This window comes from Grammomys surdaster, unplaced genomic scaffold (genome assembly GCF_004785775.1).
Source record: "Grammomys surdaster isolate TR1022 unplaced genomic scaffold, NIH_TR_1.0 166, whole genome shotgun sequence".
Lineage (NCBI taxonomy): Eukaryota > Metazoa > Chordata > Mammalia > Rodentia > Muridae > Grammomys > Grammomys surdaster.
In genome coordinates this window covers 717,758-735,889 of record NW_021604614.1, presented here as the reverse complement: position 1 = coordinate 735,889, position 18,132 = coordinate 717,758, and the positions used below count along the sequence as shown (strand labels likewise).

General features: G+C 45.1%; 1 protein-coding gene across 4 annotated transcripts in view; it reads right to left on the bottom strand.

The window, feature by feature from the left end:
• Window positions 1-18,132, bottom strand: part of Cux1 (cut like homeobox 1) — a 289,376-nt gene that overhangs the window by 122,196 nt on the left and 149,048 nt on the right. For all 4 annotated transcript variants that reach the window (XM_028766044.1, XM_028766045.1, XM_028766042.1 and 1 more), the window contains exon 5: window positions 1,699-1,836. In XM_028766044.1, coding sequence (XP_028621877.1) covers window positions 1,699-1,836 — 138 coding nt within the window. The remainder of the gene's footprint in view (window positions 1-1,698; window positions 1,837-18,132) is intronic.

Genomic DNA, 18,132 nt, shown 5'->3' with positions numbered 1-18,132 from the left:
GGATGAGTCTGAGGTTAGCCAAGCCTATATACAGTGACTCTGAAGTCAGACTGGGCTATCTACTGAGTTTGGGCTATATACTGAGTTTGAGGTCAACTTGAGCTACATGGCAACTTTGAAGTCAACTTGAGCTAGACAAAACCCCTGTCTCAGAGGGAGCAGAAAGGGCATGTCACTGGAGCTAAAACTAGCAGGAATTATGAGCTTTTCTTTAGGTCTGTGTAATGACCCAGATGCACATATATATCTGTCATTCAGGCACTGAGCATTCTGAAAGAAACAAGTCCTATTGCTGCAGACGATTGCTGTGGGAGAGAAAAGTCTTGAAGGATCCCAAGTCATAAGCCCAACACCTCCCTTTTATGTGAGCCAGTGCTGTCCCCTGTGGTCCCAAAGGCCATCGTATCTTAGTAGAACCAGACTGAAGTAGGATCTGACTCCCAAAATTTCTGCATTCCACCATGGAACCGATCTCCAGTCAGTGTGTGCTCACAGACTTGACGGCAGCCACGGAGCCTTCTGCCCTCACACTCCAGGCCTGTCTGTCCTCCTAGCTTTTCTTACATCATTCCAACCTCTTCCTGGATCTTCCCACAGACAGTGCCCCTCCCAAGTCTGTCTCCAACAGTCTTAAAGGCAAAAAGGATGTTCTTCACAATCCTAGTCATTTAGCTTTTGATTAGTTTTCTAAAAGCTCACTAACCAGCAGGGCGGAGCCAGCCAGGCAGATCCCCTCCCTCTTACCTAAGTCCTCACCTGTGTCTTCAGAACAAAACCACAGACACACAGGAAATTTGGGAGTTGCTTTATAAACCTTGTGACTGTTGTTGAATCGAGCTTTTTCTTCAATACAAGGAAACCAGAAAGCTCTGAGCCTTTCTGCATTGTTTGTTCTTATTTTTTTATTAATGGAGACTTGAACCTAAGACCTTGATGATGCAAGGCTGGGCAAACACTCCAACACTGAGCCACTCCCCTAGTCCTTCACTGAAAGATTTTCAGTCACTGAGCTACATATTCTTAGCCAGGTTCTAGGAGTTTGAACCCATTTGGTTTCCAAGTATAGGACAAATTTCCTTATGTTTGTCCCTGGAAAAGCCTTTGCTTTCAGTGCCTTGTAATGCAAGGTAGCCTTTCTCTCTCTCTGTCTCTCTCTGTCTGTGTCTGTCTGTCTCTCTCCCTCAGTCTCTCTCTCAGTCTCTCTCTCTCTCTCATGAGATTCATAATGAATAGATGAGGTCAACATGGGAGGAATGGTGTGTAAGCACACAGCTTGCAAGGGTGAGTCTTGTCTGGAGCCTTAATGGATCGGTAGCAATTACTAAATGACTTACTGTGTATGACCCTTTGATCAGGAGCTGGCTGTCTGACAGGTGTCGCCTAGAGGCGACACATCAGTCTTTGAAAAGACAGATCCTATCACAAGATGATACAGGAGGAATTTTCAAAGAATCCTGATCTGGCCCAGACCAAGGGCAATAAAATCCTATGTAGTTATTGCGGGAGGAAAAGTTTAGCTGTGGCATAGCTAGGCAGTGTCATTATCTTTGTTTAAGAGATTCGTCTGCTTGCCCCACCCTGGCTTCATGAGGAGGGTAACAATTACAGCCAGTCCCAACACTATGAAAAAGGCAATTAAGGGGGTGGGGGGAGAAGGGGAGGGCAGAAAGCACAGCCAGGCAGGCATTTCCCACCGACCTTGATTTTTCACTTCAGCAAACTCCTTGTTGTACTCTTCTAGTGTTTCCCTAAGTTTCTGGTTCTCTGTTTCAATGTCGTGTAGACGCTGCACTTTTATTTCCAGCTGTTGCCCGAGGTCCAGGGCTGGTACAGGATCTACACAATGGGAGAACACAGGTCAGCATACTCACCCAGATCCTCATCTGGGAACACTCTGCCACCAAGCTATGCTCTCAGCCCCTCACTGGTGGATTCTAGGTAAGCCCTCTTCTGCTGAGACACACCCCCCAGTTCTTTAAGGGGGGCGGGGGGAGTCCAAGTAGGTGTTGTACCTCTAAGCCACACCCAATCTCTTACTGGCAATTCTAGGCCAGTATCCAGAAGTCATCTGGAGACTCTCTTGGGGCCTAGATTCCCCTTTCATAGGCCCTTTGGCCACTGGCAAGGTACTCAGCCCAAGATCCTTAACATGTGGAAATAGGGTGACAACAGGACTCACTGGGATTTACCAACTGTGGTGGCTGGGATTCTTTTAAGGATTTTCATTCACTGGTCAGATAGAAATAGAGACACAGGCATACTGAGAGGGAGAAAGGGGGCCCCAGGGCAGCTTATCTTATTTACACAGCCTTCTCTGGGGATACTGGTCCATGGAAAGGTGCCTCTACGTTAAACAAGTCTAGGAAGTGCAAGGACCTAGAACTAAGGGAGTTGCTCAGGCTACAGAACAGTTGTATGGACATTTTTTTTTTTCCAGACAGGACAGGACATTTTCTTAGAAGAGTCTCACAATGGCACTTACTACAGAAGGGGCACTAGAGTTCAGTGAGAAGGAAGGGCTGGCCTGGGTTTACCTGGTTGACTGGTAGGCCCAGAGAAAGCTGACTCCAGGTGATCACTACTCTATATACACATGGAAACTCTTGGAGAGGAAAGTACCCTAGGGCTCTGGATTGTTTCTCAGGAGCCATCTACCCTGTTTTTTGAGATAGTGTCTTTCACTGGCCTAGAACTCAGAAACTACAAGGCTAGCTGGCAGTGAGCTAGAGAAATCCATCTGTCTTCCAAATCCATCTGTCTTAGGGCTCATGTAAGTACATGCCCTTTTCTTTATTTTAGTTTACTTTTTGAGGCAGAGGCTCATGTAAACCATGCTGGCCTTGAATTTCTGATCTGCCTGCCTTCACTTCTCAGGTGCTAGGATTAGAGACAACACCACATTTAGATCAGGTACTGCTGCATATTGAATCCAGAGCCTTGTGCTTGTTGATGTCTACAGCATGATGGTCCTTTACTGACGCTGGGTGTTAAGAACAGCCAAAGGCATGCAGCTAGCTGCTGGTTCTAAGACTGGGGACCCCTATAAAAGCACAATTGGTGGTGACTCCATATCAACCCCATAGCAGGCCTGTGGCCAGCCAGCTAGGAAGCCACCAAGTTCCCCATTAGAATACAGAGAGCAAAAGAGCATCTGGGCCAGTCCTGGGAGGCCTTGTGGACAAGGAACATGATGTTTGGGGCTGGGGAAATGGTTCCATCAGTAAAGTGCTTGCTACACAAGCATAAAGACCTGAGTCTGAGTCCCCAGCACCCACATAAGAAGCCAAGCATGGGCATTGGTAATCCCAGTAGTGCAGTGGAGACAGATGGATTTCTCTAGCTCACTGCCAGCTAGCCTTGTAGTTTCTGAGTTCTAGGCCAGTGAAAGACACCATCTCAAAAACCAGGGTAGATGGCTTCTGAGGAACAATCCATGAAGCTGACTCTGGCCTCCACATCTATGTTCCTTTACAGTCACACACACTGGCCCTCCTCCCCAAAGGAATGATGTCTGCCATCAGATTTACTCAGGGTTAGATTTTAGTCTACAGTTGGAAAAAGTAGACAGGCAATTTATAGGACTGGGTTTTGGCCTCTGGCTTTCCCAAAATTCTCAGCAGAAGGTGGACAGACAAGACAGACAGTAAATGCTCTCAGTCAATATTCCTTTTCCTTCTGTTTAGGAGGCAATTATAACCCACCTGCTGGGCCCCAGGGGAACACAGCCTTTGGAATTCTGAGAGTAGAAGAATATCCAAATCACAGGGCTTAGAAAGATTACTGAATCTATTTGTGGCAAGGGCGCCAGCCTCGCCTAGGGACGGCTATGGAGATTTAGTCTCCTCTCAAGGAATGCTAAACACCACACATGGCAGATCAGCGAGGGTATATATTCAAGAACTCACTTAACTTTCCATACCAGAGTCATTAATTTTTCAGACCACCCCTGGTTCCTGGAAGCAAGGGCTGGCTTGGAATTCTCTGCGATGTCAATGTATTCACAGCGTTTACTCTGTGCGTCACCAGGATGTGTGGAGCTAGAGTCCACAGCCCTGAGGGAGCCTAGCACTGGGGCTTAACACCAACACTGTCCATCATGTGACTCTCGGGCTTGTTGGGCACTTATGTGGCCTATATACACAGCCACTGCCTGTCTCCCTTTCTCATTCATGACTTTGCATTATTATTTTAATCAGCATTAAAATATTTATGTTATGTTAGATTGCTAGGGCTATTTTGGGAACATAGTTCTTCCAAGCAGGAGTGGCAATAACAAGAAAAATGGAATTCTCAGAACATCCCAGGTAATTTTTTTTTCTTTTAATTGCACTGTCTTCCCAGGAACCTGAATCCCTTTCTGCCCTCCATGTCTTCAGGCTGGGAAAATTGAGAGAATTGGATTGAGAGAAACGAGCACTATGTCCACGGCGTCCTTTATACAGAAGGACAATCTGAGCTTGATCCAGGTCAGGATGAGGAGGAGAAGGAGCTGTCCTCGCAGGACACTCTAGGAATATTCACTGATATTGCCTTTTCTAGCACAACTGCTAGCACCAATCTGACTTTTCAGGATCGAAGGCTGCTTTCTGCACACAGGCATGTGTGCATGTGGAAAGGTGTTGATGATGGCTGTCTTCCACAAGCTTTCTCCACCTTGCTGAGACAGTGTCTTTCATTTGGCCTAGAACTCACTAAGTAGGCTAGGCTGCCTGGCGGGGCCAGGAATCAACCAGTTTCCACCTCTGCAGCTCCAGGGATTACAACCTCACAGGAGCTTTTTACATGGGCACTGGGGAGGGACCATGGATCCTCATGCTTGCCCAGCACTTTCCTGACTGAGCCATCTCCCCAGCCCCTCCAGGCCATCCCTAGTTAAAGGCCAGGACCCAGTGTGTCTGCCTCTGATGAAAAAACAGCTTCCATCTTCAGCAGGAATCCAGTAACATATGAAGAGAACACACATGTTATGAGCAAATAGTAACCAACTACGCCTTAAGACAAACTCTCAGCACACCCCACTGTAAATGGAAGTTCTGGCACTCTTGTAATTATTCATTATAGCATCTATATTTAATTTAACAGTACTAAAGTTAATGTCAAAGTAGCAAAGCTGGCCACAGAATAGAAAAGGAACTGAATGTTCAAACAGTTTGATGCATTAGACTCTCAACTTTACGATGGTACATTGCATGACTAAAGGCCTACAGCATTGGAATATTGTTTTGGGATATGTAAAAGCCATTGGTAAAGTAGCTCTTAGGCTTAATTTTTATTATGTGTATTAAAGGAACGGCTAATTACCACATGATGGTATAATAGTCCTAGCATGTTTGAGCTAGAGACCAAAACAATGAGCTTCAGCCAGCCAACCCCGACCTGCGTGTCAAGCTGGGGAAATCATAGCTTTCTGTCTCGTCAACGATTGCCAATACCATTTAAACTCCACACAAGCATCGTTAGGTCTCAGGCTGTACGTCAGAAGCCCTCAACTCAGCAGTTCAATTGCAGAATTGTCTGAGGGAGGACACAGAACACATCCATAGAATAAATAACATAGAATAACATGCAAAGTTCTGTAAGCCACCTGCCCAGCCTCCAACCCAACACGCTTTGCCACTATCCCCATCCACCCACCATGACAAACTCAAAAAACATTTTACGATCATCTGATAAGTTAATTCCTGAAGCAGGCTTGGAGGTAGTGTGTAGTTCGTTATGTAACTCAGGACCTTAAACAGCATAATTATATAACAAACAACCCTATCACCTGGATTTATTCAGCATATTTTGCTAAGCGCGGTAACATTAGCTCATTAATTCTAGTCATCCCTGCAGAAGCTGGGGGAAGGCATGCTGAGATGTGTCAGGCACTGGCATCTCCCCCAGGGACAGGGATGGGAAGAAAAGCTGGCCAGGCCAACAGGTATGCAAAACGTTAATTATGAATGCTACTTCCTGAGCCAGCAGCCACCTCAATTATACTGTCTCTTCATGCACTAATTTAACAAGGGTTTCCTAAGTGGCTACATGATCTGGGAAAGGCCAGGGTTGGGCACTGTAAGGGACACTGAGCCAAGTCATCAGAAGCCAGCTTCCCTGGAGAGGTAGCCCAGGTAACATCAAATATCAATGAGAAAACAAAAAACGGTCACATCAACGATCACATGAGTGAAGGATAGATTCCATATAAATGGGCAAAGAGGAGCCCCCCCTTCAGTAAGAGGAGGCAGAGATACTTGAGTAGTTGCCTTAATAGAGACACAGGGAGAGTGAGGAGCACATTGCTAGGCAGGATTAGAACCATCCATCACCACTAAAAGTAACTGATAATGTTAATTTTATGACACAGGGTGGTTCTGGATGCTAACAGAATACTTGATAAACAAGACTAACACCTCACTCTGAAAGGCTTGTCAAGGGAGCTGAAGGTACATACTACCCCAATACACTAACCCAAAACTGAAAGGACAAGAGAAAAGAACATCCATAATAATGGGTACAAATTTTAAAACTCCATTTATATCTACTAATAACAGAGATGTAAAATCATTTCTTCCTGTGGTGCTGGGGAAGAAACTCAAGAGCCTTGAGGATGCAAGGCCACTGAGCCACGCCCCCAGCCCCTCCCTGGGGGATTCTAGGGAGGGGCTCTACCAACGAGCCACGCCCCCAGCCCCTCCCTGGGGGATTCTAGGCAGGGGCCCTACCACTGAGCCACACACATCTCAGCCCTTCACTGGGGAGATTTGAGGCAGATGCACTTCTACCAAGAAACCTAGAAAAATGTCAGTATGGATGCAAACGCCCGAAGAACACTACCAACCAACCATGGCCCCACACAGCTGCACAACAAGTGTTCCTTTAGTATGCACAGGGAACACCCATCAACAGCAAGCAGAACTGCAAACAAGTCTTGATAAATTCAAAAGAACAAATATCATCCAAAGCACATTCTCTGGCTACAATGGAGTAAAACATGCACTGGACCTCTTAAGAACATAAAAAAGAAGCAAATGAAACGCAAAGTAAGCAGAAGTGAGCAAAGGAGATTGGGGAGCAATAAAACTGAAAAGGCAAAGAGAAAAAAAATCAATGCAAACAAAAGCAGGTTCTTAAGGGAAAAAAAATCATTGAAATTGATTAGCTCCTAGCCAGACTGATGTACAAAAAACATAGAATTTACAAATCCCAAGATCAGAAAATGCCAGAATGGATATGACCACACAGCCTTTAATTCATTTTTCTTCCTTTTTTTTTTTTCTTTTTGAGACAGGATTTCATTCATTACATAGCGCTAGGTGGCATGAAAATCAGTATGTAATCCAGGCTGGCCAAAATCACAGAGACCTGCCGCCTGTGCCTCCTGGACTGCGGGGATTAGAGGTGTGTACCACTATAAGTGGCACAGCATACAGAGTCTTTTTTCTTTTCTTTTTTTTTTTTTTTTGAGACAGGGTTTCTCTGTGTATCCCTGGCTGTCTTGGAACTCACTCTGTAGACCAGGCTGGCCTCGAACTCAGAAATCTGCCTGCCTCTGCCTCCCAAGTGCTGGGATTAAAGGCGTGCGCCACCACCGCCGCCATACAGAGTTTTAAGGCAGAATATATCTTGAGTCCCCACATGAAGAGGTGGAAACAGGTTGATCTCTATGAATGAGTTTGAGGCTAGCCTAGTTTATATATTGAGTTCTAGGCTAGCCAGGGCTATATAGTAATATTTTACCTTAAAAAAAAAAAAAAAAAGGATTGGCTGGGCAGTGGTGGCGCACGCCTTTAATCCCAGCACTCAGGAGACAGAGGCAGGCGGATTTCTGAGTTCTAGGCCAGCCTGGTCTACACAGTGAGTTCCAGGACAGCCAGGGGTACACAGAAAAACCCTGTCTCAAAAAACAAAAACAAAAACAAAAACAAAACAAAACAACAACAAAACTATGATATAAACTATGATTCACATCGTGCCCAAAGCCAGGTGTGGTGGTGCATGCCTGTAATCCCAGGAGTCTGGAAGACACAGACAGGCAAATCTATGTAAGTAAGTTCCAGGTCAGACTGGTTGATATGGTGACGAAATGTCTAAAACATATCCCAACCTGGAAAGACAACTCAGTGGGTAAAGCACTTGGCACGCCAGCATGAGTACCCGATTTCTGATTCTCAGAGTCCATCTAAAATGCAAGGTCAGGTAGCCAGTGGAGACACAAGTAAGCCTGGGGGTGGCTGGTCACCTTAGCCTACTTGGAGAGTCCCAAGTCCAGTGAAAGACTCGACCTTAAAAAACAAGATTGCACCTGATGAATAATACACTAGATTGATACTCCCCTGTGTGTATACTTATAGAAACAAAAGCAAAAATAAAATTGGAAATGATCAAATTTGACTCAGAAAGAAATAAAAGACATTTATAGTATTACATCTTTGAATGGTTGGTAAGGGATCGGAGGAGGAGGAGTGTTCTTCAGTGGTGTAGCCCAAAGTTCTAGTATGTCTCCACTCACAGGCATGTAAGCAACTTTAATTAAACTCGGTGAGTCACAGAGCCAGGGGAAAAAACGTTGAAAATGAGGGAGAACTTGGTGGAAGGAAGGGAGGATAACTGAGAGGAGCTAGAGAAGGTAAGGTATGTGTGAAAAGGACTGACATGTATAAAATTGCCAAGAGAGAGTAAATAAAAAGGACAAAAAAAAATTGTAAAAGAAAAAAAAGTCTCAGGCCTAAATAACTTCAGAGTTTAACTACAGGAGTCTAAAAAAGGAATAGAAGCCACTCTGAAGGGGCTCATGAAGGAGCTCAGAGCCTTGCCTTCTGGTTAATAAACACAAAAATCTGTATTCTATATTCCTTACAAATTTAAAGACAAAAATCTTTAGTAAAATGCTAATGGACTGATCCAGCCAATTTTGCTCGCTCCTTCCTTCCTTCCTTCCTTCCTTCCTTCCTTCCTTCCTTCCTTCCTTCCTCCCTCCCTCCCTCCCTCCCTCCTCCCTCCCTCCCTTCCTTCCTCATTCAGTAGTGCTGGGGACTGAACTCCATCCATCCATCCACCCATCCACCCATCCATCCATAAAATAGTGGTGGGGATTAAACCCAGGGCTTTGCACGTTAGGTAAGTACTCTACTACTGAACTTACCTTGTAAGCACGAGGACTTGCATTTGATAACCAAAACACATGAAAAAAGCTGAGGTGGGCTGTGTGTGAGGGCAGGTGGTGGACACTTCTAAGCCTAGAGACAGGAGGCTTCTAAGTCTCTGGGGCTTGCTGGCCAGCTACTCTAGCCTAATTGGCTAAGCCTTAGCTCTCAGTGAGAGACTGTCTTAAACAGACAAACAAGCAAGCAATCACCACCACCAACAAACCCAAGGTGGGCAGCTCCTGAGGAATAACAGCCAAGGTTGACCTCTGATGTCTATATGCACACACTTATGCACTTACATTCACACACTCAAATAGAACATCAGTTTACTGGGGATAGAGCACAGCACTAGAATGCTTACCTGGCATGTGCAAGGCCCTGGGTTCAATGCCTAACACCATTAATAAACTATGTATATATCTATACACTTAAGTAATTTTCAAGAACAACTTTTGAATGTTTTAATAAGGTATTTTAATTCCCTTCACTCTGCACCACTGCTTTGTGTGTGTGTGTCACTGGGAATTGAATCACACTACGCAAGCACACTGCCACGGAGCTACAGCCTCAGTTTCTCTTTACTTTCCATTTTGGCACAGGGTCTAAGTTGCCCAGGCTGTGCTTGAACTCACTTTGCCTCCAAAGAACTGGAATTGTAGTTATGAACTACCATGCCTAGCTGTAGCTTCTTATTTTTAGAATGTGATATATAGAGCTTTTTTCAAAATACACTACTATAATTGTCTATGCAAATTATATACATAAAATAAGAATATCTTGGGGATGTGAATCCCAAATTTTTTAGTTGAGATAAATGGCCATATCTCAGTTGGTAGAGTACTTGCCAGGCACACATGAGATTCTGAGTTTGATCCTTAGCTCCACATAAACCAGGCCAGTGCCACACACCTGTACTCAGGAGGTGGCAGGAAGATTAGAAATTTAAGGTCATCATGAGCTATAAAGTGAGTCTGAGGCTAGCCTGAAGATACATAAAGATGTCTGGCCAGTACTCTGCATTGATGGATTTGGCTACTGGGCCAAGAGTGGCCAGGAAGGGGTGAGCCCAGGGAACAAGGAATGTGGATGAGTGAGGTAGTTGCAGGTTTGATAAGAGGGGCCAGCTTCTGGTGGTGCATTTATTAGGAATGAGGACAGAACAGAATCTTTGATGACACCTGCATGGAGGCCAATACGTCTACATTATGGTGATATACTCACTGCCTTGGAGGGTGGGTGGTTGTGTGTGTGTGTGTCTGAGGAGGAAGTCCTGGCAGAGGAAGAAGCCAGGATGAGAGTGTGACCAGATACAGTGGTGACTCAATAGACGTGGTCACCTCTCAGGAAAGTCGGTTTCTGTGGGGATACAGCACAATAGAAGACAATGTTTGGGCCAGTCTGGGGCCACTTACAGACTTTGGCCAAGCCACTCACCCTGGCCCTCTAGCACTTTTAATAAAATATTTTGTTTGGGTGTCTCTGTCTACTACCCAGGCAGCTGGCATGCCAATAAAGGAAGAAGTATCAAATAGAGATAAAGTACCAGAGTTACTGAAGGCACACTAATGGGCTGCACCGAAGTTATAGATGGCAAGCCAGCTTCAGATCTGGCTAGGACTGTTTATGTCAGAGATGACTTGGGGGTGGCAGTTGGGCTTGTAGGAAATGGATCCACCCCATACTGTAAAGGCTTAGAAACTCCATCTTAATAAACCCTGCACAGAGCTCTGCAGGCAACACTGGGCTGTCCCCTGCCACTAGCTCAAGGATGAATGTGTTCCTTGTGAGCACCATCCCAGTGATGACATCACAAGCAGCCGACTCTACTCTTTGCTGGGACACTCTGGGCTAATGTAATCATACGATTACATAATTAACACAGCTGTCTCATTAAGAAAATCAACTGGAATTCAGGGCATAATTAGTTCTATGACAATTAGCATGCTGAAGAGCAACCGATGGAAAGCTGTCTAGATACCCAGCATGCCAGGACCACCCCAGTCATGTCCGGGCTTGGGGTGGGGGTGGGATGTGGGGAGGAATGGGTGGGATGAAGCCACACACCTTTGTGTACAAGCACACCAAGAAGGATCCCCTGGGTCAGTCTGGGGAGTTCTCAACATGCCAGTAGTACAGCCAAGGGCTTGAGTGGGCGAGACCAAAACGGAAGGCCCTAAAAATGAGAGCATGCTGAAGCAGCTGGCACAGACACAGGCATCCACCTTGTAACTTTCACTTCTTCAAAGTGCTTACGGCTGAGTGTTGGGGATGTGGCTTCACCGGAAGAACACTTGCATAGCGTGTACAAAGCCCTGGATTCTACCCCTAGTACTACATTAACAGGATATGGCTACGTATACCTGTAAACACAGAACTCAGAAGGTGATAGCCAGAGGAGGGGGTTATCCTTGGTATATAGTGATACAGAGGCGAGCATGAGCTCCATGAGACTATCTCGAAACAAAAACATGAGTTTATAGTTGATCTATCACTTGTTTAATAGCATATAAAAGATGTGCCAAATGTCTGGTGTCCTAGTCACTGAGGATGGAAAAAAGCTGACCCCTGTCTGGTTTCTAATTCTCCAATGTGAAGCATAACTGATTCTTTTACCTTGTAGCAGCTTCAGGACCAGCTCTAGGTCAAAGAGCCACATGGAAGCAGGAAGCAGCTGAATGCCTGCCTGAAACCCAGGCTGCATTGCGCCTCAGAAGTCCCTGGTTTCCTTGTGGTCTTGGTTTGGTGCCTGGGGTTGTTTCTTAGTAATATGAATGAAAATGTCCCAGGAAGACAGACAGGACATCTATGAAGGTGATTGTACAGGTCTCAGGCCACTAAAGTCACTCTGCAAGGGTGAGGGGTGTTGGCCTAGTTTGCCAACATAAGGAGTCTTGGATCACCTGAACTATACTAGCCTGCTGGGATCAGACAAGAGCAGCCATATTTTTCCAGCCTTGAAGGCTGGCATACCAATAGCATGGTGGTGTGAAAACCAAGAGGCAGTTCTAACCAACACATCAGACCCTGTCAGCTTTCCCTGGGAGTCATTTTATGGCCAGCAGGGAGGAAGGAGGAATGGAAGCAATGTTTCTAATTTTATCTGTAATGTGTCCTCCCCAGAAAGTGATGGCACAAAGGACCAGATGGCTATTTCACCCTTGTAGAGGGACATTAAAAAGCAGCCCTCAAGCTGAGGCTGCAGTTCTGTTTGTAGAGTGCTTGCCTACAATGCTCACTGGTCTGGATTTGACCCCCAGCCGAGTATCACATAAATGGGGCATGATGGTGTACATAGGTAATACCAGCCCTTGAGAGGCCAGAGGATCAAGACTTCAATGGCCATGAGTTTGAGGACAGCCTGGGGCTACTGAGACCTTGTCTCGTGGGGGGTGGGGAGGAGCTGAACTCTGGGTCCTCATAATAGGACTAGTTCTCATGAAGAGAGTGCCCTTAATCTGTATCCTACCTCTAACCTTGGGTGCCTGGAGACACACGCCTTGTACAGAGTTTCTGTCAACTTTGTATAAAGTTCTGGAAATAGAGTAACCCACAAACGAGCCCTTTTAGGAAGTTCTCACTCAGCACTTCAGAAAACCCATGCTATATTGTGATGGTTAATCTTCACTGTTAACTGGATTGAGAATCACCATAAAAATATACCTCTGGATTTGTTTATGAAAGTGTTTCTAGAAAGATTTAATTGAGGCATCAAGACCCATGTCCTCGGCTGGGATCATGGGCTGACTGAAAAGGAGACAGTGAGCTGAACACCAGCATCCTTCTCTCTCTGCTTTCTGACTGCAGATGCCATGTGACCAGCTGCTTCACAATCTGGCCGCCATGTCTCCCTTCATGATATATTGCACCTCTTAAAACTGTGAGCTAAAACAAATCCTTTCTCCTGTAAGTTGCTTTTGTTTACAGCAATAAGAAAAGTAGCCACCACACAGGTGCTTTTCAAAACCCACAGGCTAGTTTCCTGGGGCAATCAAGCACATTGAGGTGGTTCTTACACCACGTGCTGGAGCCCTGTCTCATGAGGTGATAAATATTTTATAGTGTTGGTAATATGCTTCCTAAGACTTCAATTTTAAAAGCTTCCAGGCACTGTCTTTGCATTTGAAGGGTCTCATTGGTAGGAAGTAAACTGCCACCGAGTCAGGAGTAAAATATGATACTCGGACAGTGATTGCAGAAGCAAGAAGACAGGCAGCTTGCAAAGTGATTTTACCAAGGAACTTTGTAGCCAAGGCCAAGTTCTGTAGCAGCAGCAACAAACGTAAGTAGTTTCACCAACTTGATGCCTTTGTCTCATGTCTAAGGACTCTTGTGTGTGTATGTAGTGTAAATATAGGTAAGTATTCACGTGCATGCATGTGTGTGTGTGGGTTGCATGTGTATGTGTGTATGGGGAGGCCAGACATGCCTTACTCAATTGTTCTCTGCCTTATTTCTTGACACAGGGATTCAGTGAACCCTTGCTTGGCTGGATGTTCGGAAAGTGGCAGAATTAGACACACCACCATACCTGGATTTTTTGAGTGGTTGCTGGAGACCCAAATTCAGGTCTTCGTACTTGAATGTCTAGGATTTTACCAACAAAGGCATCTCTCCAGTACAAGTCTAAGGATTCTTTTAAAAAAAAAACAAACTGTTAACTGGTGTAGAGACAGAGGTCTGTAAACCTGGTACTTGGGAGACTTGGGCAGGATTCAGAGTTTCAGGACCGTCTGCACTATGACAGCCTTATCTTTCCGACCTTATCTCAACACACACTCCTGCATGCACACCTACCCCCAAACTACTGCACCAAGAACTTTCCAGAACAGACATCTAATCATGTTCTAGACAGTTTTATGAGTACAGTACAAGCAGGCAGGTACCTGGGATCTTATCTGTGATGCTTTGGTAAGGGCAACCATCTCAATCAGGGTTTCAATTGCTGTGATGAAACACCACGACCAAAGCATTGGGGAGAAAAGGGTTTGTTCAGCTTAAACTTCCATATCACTGTTAATCAACGAAGGAAGTCAGGACAAGAACTCAAACAGAACAGGAACCTGGAGGCAGGAACTGATAGCAGAGGCCATGGAGGGGTGCTGCTTACTGACTTGCTTCCGATGGCTTGTCCACTCTGCTTTCTTATAGAACCCAGGAGCACTGGCTTAGGGATGGTACCACCACCAAGGGGCTGGGTCCTCTCACAACAATCACTAATTATGAAAATGCCCTACAGGCTTGCCTACAGACCAATTTTAAGGAGGCATTTTTTTCAACTGAGGCTGTCTTCTCTGATGACTCTAGCTTGTGTCAAGCTGACATGAAACCAGCCAGCCTAGAGACTGAGACTTGGAGTACAAGTGATTATTTTGCTGATTTTTGTCCACTCACAAGTATACAAATAAATACATTATTGCAGATGAAAATCTGAAGCAAGTCACCCACTCAAGGTTAGTGGCTGGCAGATTATGCATGCCATCATGATTCTGCTTGGAACCCAGGAAAATTCCTGCTATCCTATGCTTTTCATAATATTCCAGCTATGGGAGAGGGGCGCCCTTTAAAAGCAGAGGCACTTCCTGTCTCATCAGTTAAAGAGACAAGCTGTTTTACTTGAAGCATAATTGTGAAATATTTTCTCTACTGAGCAAAGTGTGTATGGGAGAGTGGGGGAGTGGAGAAAGGAAAGGACCTGTGCGTCCACTGGGATTCTCATTCCCGCATCTGTGTGACAGAGTGCCAGGAGGTGCTGGCAGAGTTTAAGTGTCTTGAACAGTGCCCCTTAAACTGTGCTTTGCACCGGGGAGTTGTTGGCATCAAGAGACCAGCCTGAAACTCTGCCCTTGCCCACAGACATGGACCTAAATGCAGAGAGATGATGGCTTCAAGAATGGAAAGCTGAACAGAGGGGAAGTTCTACCAGGGGGGAATCCTATCAGGTCACAGTGCTCGCAAATGGTTATGACACTTGTACTCGTGCATCTAATATTAAAAAAAAAAATTACCCAGGTGTAGTGAGGCATGCTCAGAACCTTAGCACCAGCTGAGGCTGGAGTATCAAAAATGTAAGGCCAGTGCTGGGTGCATACCAAGTGCTAGGCTATCCTGGGCTACATGAAACTCTATTTCAAAAATAAAGGAACGGGGACTAGCGTGACAGTTCAGCAGGGAAGTGTATTTGCTAACAAGCCTGATGACTTGAGTTTAATTCCCAGGATTCACATATTGGAAAGAGAAAGTCAACGTCTAAAGGTTCTAACGTCCATACATGTTCTGTGGTATGGGTGTGCAAGCACACATATAATCAAAATAATTATAAAGTAAAGAGTGAATAACTTAAAACTTAAACTGGGGTCACAGATGTGACTCTGAGTAAATGTCTTCTTGTGAAAAGCCTAAGGCTCTGACTGCTGCAGGCGTGCAGCACACAGCTGTAATCCCAGCACTAGAGAGGCTGAGGTTGGAGAATCATGAGTTCCAGGAGAGTCTGAGTGACAGACAGAAACCTCACCTCAAACAAATCCCCAGTTGGCACTGGGGAAGCGGAGGCAGGTGGATTTTAAAAGAAAAATAAAAAATCTTTCTATCACTAAGGCCATATTATTGTGACTTCTGAGACCAATAATGGATCAAGTCTATTTTGCAATAAAGGTCTAGCCAGTATCTTTAACATATTGGGATTCTGTTTGATAGTTGATTGTTTTTGGTTTTTGAAGAAGATCATGAGATTCTGTCATTTCCCAAGAAACTTTACAGAAGCTGAGGCAGGGAGGTGTCACTAGGTGACAGTCTTATATTGTTGTTGTACCTGTGGTCCCTTTGTTGACTGAAACCTTTGGTGCAGTGTCCCACTGTAGTTATAACAGCAGTACAGTTAGCCCAGCTGATAGACTGTTTGTCTAGCATGCATGAGACTCCATAAACAAGGAGCTAGAAAAGTCAGAGAAGTACAGCTCCAGGCAGCATGGTGGCTGGTGCAACCTCAGGACCTAGCTTTTCCTGGGGCTGACAGCCCTGACCAAGCTCCTGGTACTGACATCTAGCCCTAGCCCAGGGCACATAGATGACATACCTGTCGGCTTCCTCAAGCTTCATGTGATGAGTTCCTGTTTCTCTCAAGTAGAACTCACTATGTAGTCTACTGGACTGCAGCCTCAAGCACATAGATGATGAAGGCTCCCAGACCCCTACCTGGCTGGGTAGCTGTCAATAAATGAGGCACTATTGACCAGGCCTTTCCTGGAAGCCTTGGCCACAGGATTACCTCATCTAAGCAATCACCAGACTGCACAATTCAGGTGGAGCACCCCAGCTCAGCTTCCTAGGTAATTCATCAGATCTGTCAGTCCACAGTGTGTCTAGCATGCTGAGGGGGTAGAACTGCTCTACCTGGAATGTAGGTGTGTTTTGGTTAACTTTGGTATCAGACTTTCCACTAGACCATGCTGGCCTTCAGCTAATTTCATATGTGGCCAAGAATGACCTTGAATTCTTGGTCTTCCTGCCTTCACCTCCTGAGTGCTGGCATTCCAGATGTGTACCACAGTGCCTGGATCTCTGTGGCTGCAGTTTGAACCTGGGGCTTCAGGAATGCTAGCCAGGTACTCTATCAACTAAGCTACATTCTCAACTCCAAAACAGTAAGAAATCTTAGTGTAGCTTCAGTGTGGACTTTAACTCTCTAGCTTACCGAGTCTCAACCTTCCTAACGATGCGACCCTTTAATAGAGTTCTTGTGGTGACCCCCAATCATACAATTATTTTGTTATTACTTCATAACTGTAAATTTGCTACTGTTATGAAGTGTAATATAAATATCTGATATGCAGGATATGGGATATGTGACCCCCACCCCATGGGGCTGCTTCTACCCAAGCTTGGTGTGGTGGCATACATGTCTTTATCTAGTCCTTGGGAGCACTGTGGTAAGTTAAGAGACTAACTTAGACTGCATAGTGAATTTGAGGTCACCCTTAGATACACAGTACAACCCTGTCTCAAAAACATGAGCCAATGATGGCTGATGGGCAAGGGTGCTTATAGGACCTGAGTCTGATCCTTGGAACCAACAAGAAGGAGAGAGAGAACAGACTCAGACCAGTTGTTCTCTGATGGACATACATGCTCTGTGGCACATATACCCAAACAAAAATAGATAAATGCAAAAATAAAACTCTCCAGCCCAATATAATTATGAAAACTACCAATACATAAAAAAGTATTTATATATATAAAAACATGTGAGACTTTAATGAGAAAAATGATTGTGTTCTATGGGAAACTAAGGCAGAATATAATTACAGATTAAGAATCCAACAACCTGTTACTTAGCTGGGAAACTTCACTAGAGGACAATCCCGGGAAAAACTTGACTGTGTACAGAATATAAGTTTTAGTTTGAAAACAAACTGAGGTCAAAATGGAGGTAGGCCTTTGGTGAACACAAAGCAGGGCTGCCCACTTCAAATAATTCCCCATCTCGCCAGACCCCAGCTCTCATCTGGAACACCCTTGCCTGTGGAAGCCTGAAGGAGCAGAGCCCTGCTGAGGGGGAGGGACTGAGAGAACACTAGGGAAATGAATGCTGTGGAAATGACTGTGTTTTTCCTAAAATTCTGCCTCTTGGGAGTAGATATCACATGGTTTGGAGGAAAAAAATTCTCAGATGTCTTACACATGAGAAGTAAGTCCATAATATGTACACTGAAGAATGAAATGAACGGAAAAAGAAAATGAACAAAAAAAGAAAGAAAATGTAAGCCATGCAGTGGTGGCGCACGCCTTTAATCCCAGCACTTGGGAGGCAGAGGCAGGCGGATTTCTGAGTTCGAGGCCAGCCTGGTCTACAGAGTGAGTTCCAGGACAGCCAGGGCTACACAGAGAAACCCTGTCTCAAAAAACAGAAAAGAAAAGAAAGAAGAGAAGAGAAGAGAAGAGAAGAGAAGAGAAGAGAAGAGAAGAGAAGAGAAGAGAAGAGAAGAGAAGAGAAGAGAAGAGAAGA